We start from the raw sequence: 5,171 nt of genomic DNA, 5'->3' as shown, positions 1-5,171 counted from the left end.
CTCTCGCACCACCGAGAGGTTTGGCTTTGTATTGATCGTGGTGAACCCTTGCCAATGCCGCGCTTGGATTTGGTTGAGGATGTTGCCATAGAGGTTGGCGTCATCGGTGACATTGATTTCTCTCTCCGGTATGTAGTTCCGCGTGACGAGCTTATTGTATGCCACATCCGCTCCCGGTTGAAGTCTCCGGGCAATCGCGGTGCTCGATCCGACCGTCGAGGAAGGAGAAGGCGCACTTGACGGAGCTTGGTTCTTCTTTGCTTTCTTCGTTCTCCGGCTTGTCGACATACTACACATAACACCAACAACACACGTTAAGTCCATGCACGCTCTCGGGTCTCGGTATTGTCAAACTAACCCGAGACCACACAACCTATTAACTCACTCCCAAATATAACAATTTCTCATTCAAACTCATAATCCATACTTTATAAACATATTTCAAACACAAATCACTTCGAATTAACGCTACAAACCTCACCAATTTCATTCGGACAATTTTACGAACACGTAGTGGGCAAGCCAAAATATGATGAGAATGGCACAATAATGAATCAAACTTGCCCACAAACGATTATAATCAATGAAATGAAAGTCCTAAACACTCACCTAACTCAATGCAAGCAATGAAATTCGAAGAAATTAAGAATCGGAGACTTACGTGATTCGGGAGAAATGATGAACGAATGCACAAATCCCCGGCAACGGCGCCAAAAACTTGTTGCGATTTCTCGTAGCCTTCTCGTGGTCGGTGATCAAGGACACGGTCACGGCGATGAACTTGTTTGGCTACGGCTTGGCTTTCATCGGAGTCGGGTATTACAACCACTCGAAGCTCAAGAGCTTGAAGGCCGCGGAGGCTCAGAAGAAGGAACAGAACGATGAGGAAGAAGAAGCAGGAAAGTTGCTCGAAGAATGCGACGCCGGCGTAGAAATCGGAGCTGCTAAGAAGAGTGAGACCCAAGATTGATCAATTCTGTTATCCCCGTTGTTTTACTTATTATTAATTTTTGAATTTTTATTTATTTATATTTTTCTTGTTGGTCATGATGTTGATTTGTGTCTCTTATTATGGCCAGTCTTTACATTTACAGTATTTAGGAGCGAGTGAATTAGAGATTTATGTTTCCGTTGCTTTCTTCAAGTCTTTTTTATGGTCTTTTGTTCTGAAATGTTACTGAAGAACTTATAGAACAATGGTAGCTCTATGTGTGGCGTTATATCGGTATATTTTTCAGGTCTTAAAACCAATATAGAATGAGAAGGAAAAAAAACATTTCTTTTTAAAAGAGGTCTCGTTAAAACCTCTCAAGAGCAAACCGCAATGGGAAAATCGAGAGAGGAAAGAGTACCTTGAAATATCATTACTGAAAAATTACTTAATCTTCAAGTTCATCTTGGCATCACAAAAAAATAGACAAATACCATCTCAAGCTACAACACTGATAGAATAAATAATCAAATACACATTGTTTGAATTTGAGAATAAATAATCAAACGCACATTGATCAGAAATGCCCTAACGTTCAGCATTCCATGCTCCCTGGTGAAAAAAGTTTGAGGAAAATTAAAAACAAGTTCCAAAAAGAAGTAGTGTCAAGTTAAAGAATCTATTAAAACGAAAAATTGAGTATGAAATTAACTTAATCAGGCAGCTGTCTAAATATTTACAAGAAAAGAAACAAATACAAATGAGAGCAGTGTTAAATGTTAATTCTTTTCGTTGGGGTGCTGAAACTGGCTTTTATTCGATCTGTTATTATGCAAGTGCTTGAATCGTGAAATGTTAATAATTAAGACATACATGAAGTAGAGGAAAAATAATTTGGATACCTCATAACGCTGTGATATGCGATGACGTCCAATTTCCCTGAAAAAATTAAATAAATTGAATAAAACATCAAGTTCATTTCAAGCAAATTGAAATTTAAATTTATTGAAACGTTGCTTACATCATTGTTGTTCCTCTAGAAGTTGCAAAAGCTCTGTGCTACCAAGTTTGTAAGAAGCATAATATAACCTTTTGCCTTTGTCGTACCAAAAAGTGACGGAAGATATGTGCTGAATCTTGCAGTTCTCAGAGCCTCCGTCGGGTTGTAGAGCCTTCACAAATTCCTTTGGCATATCAAAAACTCTAAGGGATTTAAGTTTTGTTAGGTGTTGAAGACTGCCTGAAATTTCCTTCATCAGTGGGGAAGGTCCGATGCCTAACTCCTCGAGAAGAGGAAGTGCTCCTCTTTCAAACTTAATCACCTTTAGCCCTTTTAAACTCATTAAATAAAGTGTCTTCAGCTTTGGAAAACCGCCTTCCTCAAACAGCAATTCCTCTCCATCGTATGCCTTATACATAAGAAGGTATTCCAAATTGGGCAAACCTTTGAGGCATTTCAGCGGCTCGTCGACTAACCTCGAGAAACGTAACTCAAGAGCCTGCAAATTCTGAAGCTCGGGAATCCAAGTCGGCAGTTGATGTAGTCGACAATTCAGTTGGAGAAATCTCAAACGAAGAGGAGGAGACGAAATGAAATTCAAATTTAACACCTCTTTATTGTTGATTGAGGTTAGAAATATTAACCCTTCAAGATCTTTCATTTTTTCAATAGACTCCCAAAGGACTTTACACATCTCTGCACCCACTTTTGAAATGCCAAAATGTTTCAGTTTACTCAGCCTTTGTAGCTCTTTCATGAAACCAACATCAGCTTCCACTCTAGATAGTGTTTGTAACTCTTCCAAATTTCCAATCCCTTCATGCATCCTCACACCAACATCTGATTTGACACTAAATTTTATTTCTGTGTCGTAAAAGCCACAATAAAGATGACGCAATTTATGCAGTTTGTTGATCTCACGTGGCAACTCCTGCACTAAAGTTAATCTGACATCCAGTGTTTGCAGATTATGTAGCTTTCCGATGGACTTCGGGAGAGTCTTGACTTTTGAGCCTCTCAGATTTAGGAATTTAAGGTGTAACAAATACCCTATATCTGACACATTATCAACTGGAGCATCTTGAAAATCAACAACCTTCAACAATTTACATTTTTTGAATAGACCAACTACAAAAGAATCCGAGACATCATTAGTGTTAACAAGAACAGCCGAGCGAATCTTCATATCACAAACACTTTCCAAAACATTCTCTGCAGTGTTGTGAATTATCAAACGCCGACCCTTCTTTTCAAAACTCGGCTTATTTTTGTCAAATAATTGATAAAAACCCAAATCACTAGCTCTCTTTTGGATTACGTCTCTTATCAAATCATGCACTTTGCAATATCTAACAGATCCATATCGCAACTCAAATGAAACCAAGTTTCTACTGATAAGCTCTTTCATGTACTCGCTAGCGATTTGTTCCAACGATTTGTCTTTTCTCAGCTCAATGAAGCCTTCAGCAACCCAAATTCTACATAATCTTTCTTCCATAATGAAAAAGTCTTCTGGGAAAACACCAAAGTACAAGAAGCACAATTTAAGATGGTATGCCAAATCATGATAGCTGAGCGTGAGAACTTTTGAAACACTTGAGAGCGCACGATGTTCTTCAAATTCACAATTGAGATTGTCGAGTACTCTTTTCCATTCTACTTTGCAAAGCTTCTTTTTCGACAACAAACCAGCGACAGCAACAACAGCAAGTGGCAATCCTTGGCATTTACTTAATATTTCAAGAGACAAATTTTCCAACTCGGGTGGACAACCTGAGAGAGGAAATGCTTTTCTACAAAACAATTCCCATGCTTGCTCTGTAGACCAAGTCTTTATCTCTTTGACAATTATATCCCAAGATTGTGACTTAAAGGAATCTACCACTTCAGAATTACGAGTCGTGACAAGAATCCTACTACCATTGCTATTACAAGGAAAAGCATGCTGTATGACACTCCAGAAATCAGTTTGCCAAACATCGTCAAATACGATCACATACCTCTTTGCCACTAGCGAGCTTCTCAAGAGAGTGAGCGCTTGTTCAACGCTGGCCATTTCTCCCCCAGTTGAGCAGATCTCAGCCATTAGCATCTTGAGAATCTTGTTGATGTCGTAGGATTGGGACACAGTGAGCCAAACATGAATTTCAAAGCATCCTTTTTCTTTAACATCGTTGTATACTTTCTTGGCGAGAGTAGTTTTTCCGATCCCACCTTCTCCCACAAATGAAACCACCGTACGCTCAGACGAACCTTCCACCAAAGTAGTGACCAGCTCCATCGACACCGATTCAATGCCAACAAGCTCTTTATCTTCGAGAAAGAGCGAACCAATGCGAGGGTCGACGCGTGAATTCCCATCTCCGCCACTTGATCCGCCTTGCTCGAAGGGTCTCAGCCCATAACTCAGACCTCTCTCCCTGATCTCGCGTAATGACTCTTTAACATCTCGGATCTCGGAAGCTAAGTCGCGCTGAGTTTTGAAGGTCTTGACACAATGACTTGCCTTGCGCAGAGACCCCAAAAAACCGACTTCACTTTGACGGCGGTGCTCGGCGTAATAAGTGTATTCGTCGACGACGTCTTCGATGCGCTCGGCTTCGTCTCTGAGCTGTCTCAGCCACACATTCGTTGCCTCGCTGAACTCTCCTCTTCCAGACTTGGCTTCGGCGTCACGGAGAAGAGGCTCCAAGATCTCCAACTCCTTTTGAAGGCTGTGGATTTGCTTGCGAACTCCTTTCAACGACTTGACTTCATCGATCAGAAGCTCAATCAGTTTCTCAATCACAGGACTTAGGAACGTCTCTGCCATTGTTTCTTACAAAAGTTTTTTCAGAGTGGTTTGTGATCTGAATCGTTAAATTTTCAGTGGTGTTGGGTTATCATAGCATAAGGAATCTTGTCCTACTAACATGCTTTATTGTTTCCTCAAAAAAAAAAAAAAAATGCTTTATTGTTATTACTTTTTACAACGTTCTTTTTCTTTATATGGTATCTATTCATATTGTCCTTTTTCCACGTTACTTTCTGAACACCGATATAAAAATTTCACCCCAAAATAATTGACAGTCCTGTAAATCATAAATCTAATATTGTTAATGATTTACATGATTAATATTTCAGGAAAGACTTGTACAGTATGAACTAAAAACATATTGAAAAAAACGAATAACTTTACGAATTATTGTCACTCAACTACTTTATTTGGGGCCATAATTGGTACCCTTTCCGTAGTGGTGT

At 39.6% G+C, this 5,171-nt stretch overlaps 1 protein-coding gene and 1 long non-coding RNA gene across 2 annotated transcripts; both read right to left on the bottom strand.

Moving 5' to 3' along the window:
• Positions 1 to 742: 742 nt before the first annotated feature.
• On the bottom strand, positions 743 to 2,528 carry LOC149397991 (uncharacterized). Its single transcript, XR_016297260.1, has 4 exons — positions 1,953 to 2,528; positions 1,834 to 1,870; positions 1,353 to 1,543; positions 743 to 941 (listed from the first exon to the last, which is right to left on the bottom strand). It is a non-coding gene; the product is annotated as an uncharacterized LOC149397991 (long non-coding RNA).
• Positions 2,529 to 2,538: 10 nt separating this feature from the next.
• LOC149397990 (disease resistance protein RPP13-like) lies at positions 2,539 to 4,867 on the bottom strand (the record flags this gene model as incomplete). The annotated part of the gene is made up of 1 exon (XM_089614419.1): positions 2,539 to 4,867. A coding segment is annotated over exon 1 (2,205 nt), but the record flags the coding sequence as incomplete, so codon positions are not given.
• Positions 4,868 to 5,171: the final 304 nt, after the last annotated feature.

This window comes from Urtica dioica, chromosome 5, assembly GCF_054948205.1.
Source record: "Urtica dioica subsp. dioica isolate 48M chromosome 5, U.dioica_male_clone48M_v1_H2, whole genome shotgun sequence".
In the NCBI taxonomy this organism is placed as follows: Eukaryota; Viridiplantae; Streptophyta; class Magnoliopsida; order Rosales; family Urticaceae; genus Urtica; species Urtica dioica.
Note: the sequence above shows the minus strand (reverse complement) of the source record. Positions and strands in the feature narration are given on the sequence as shown.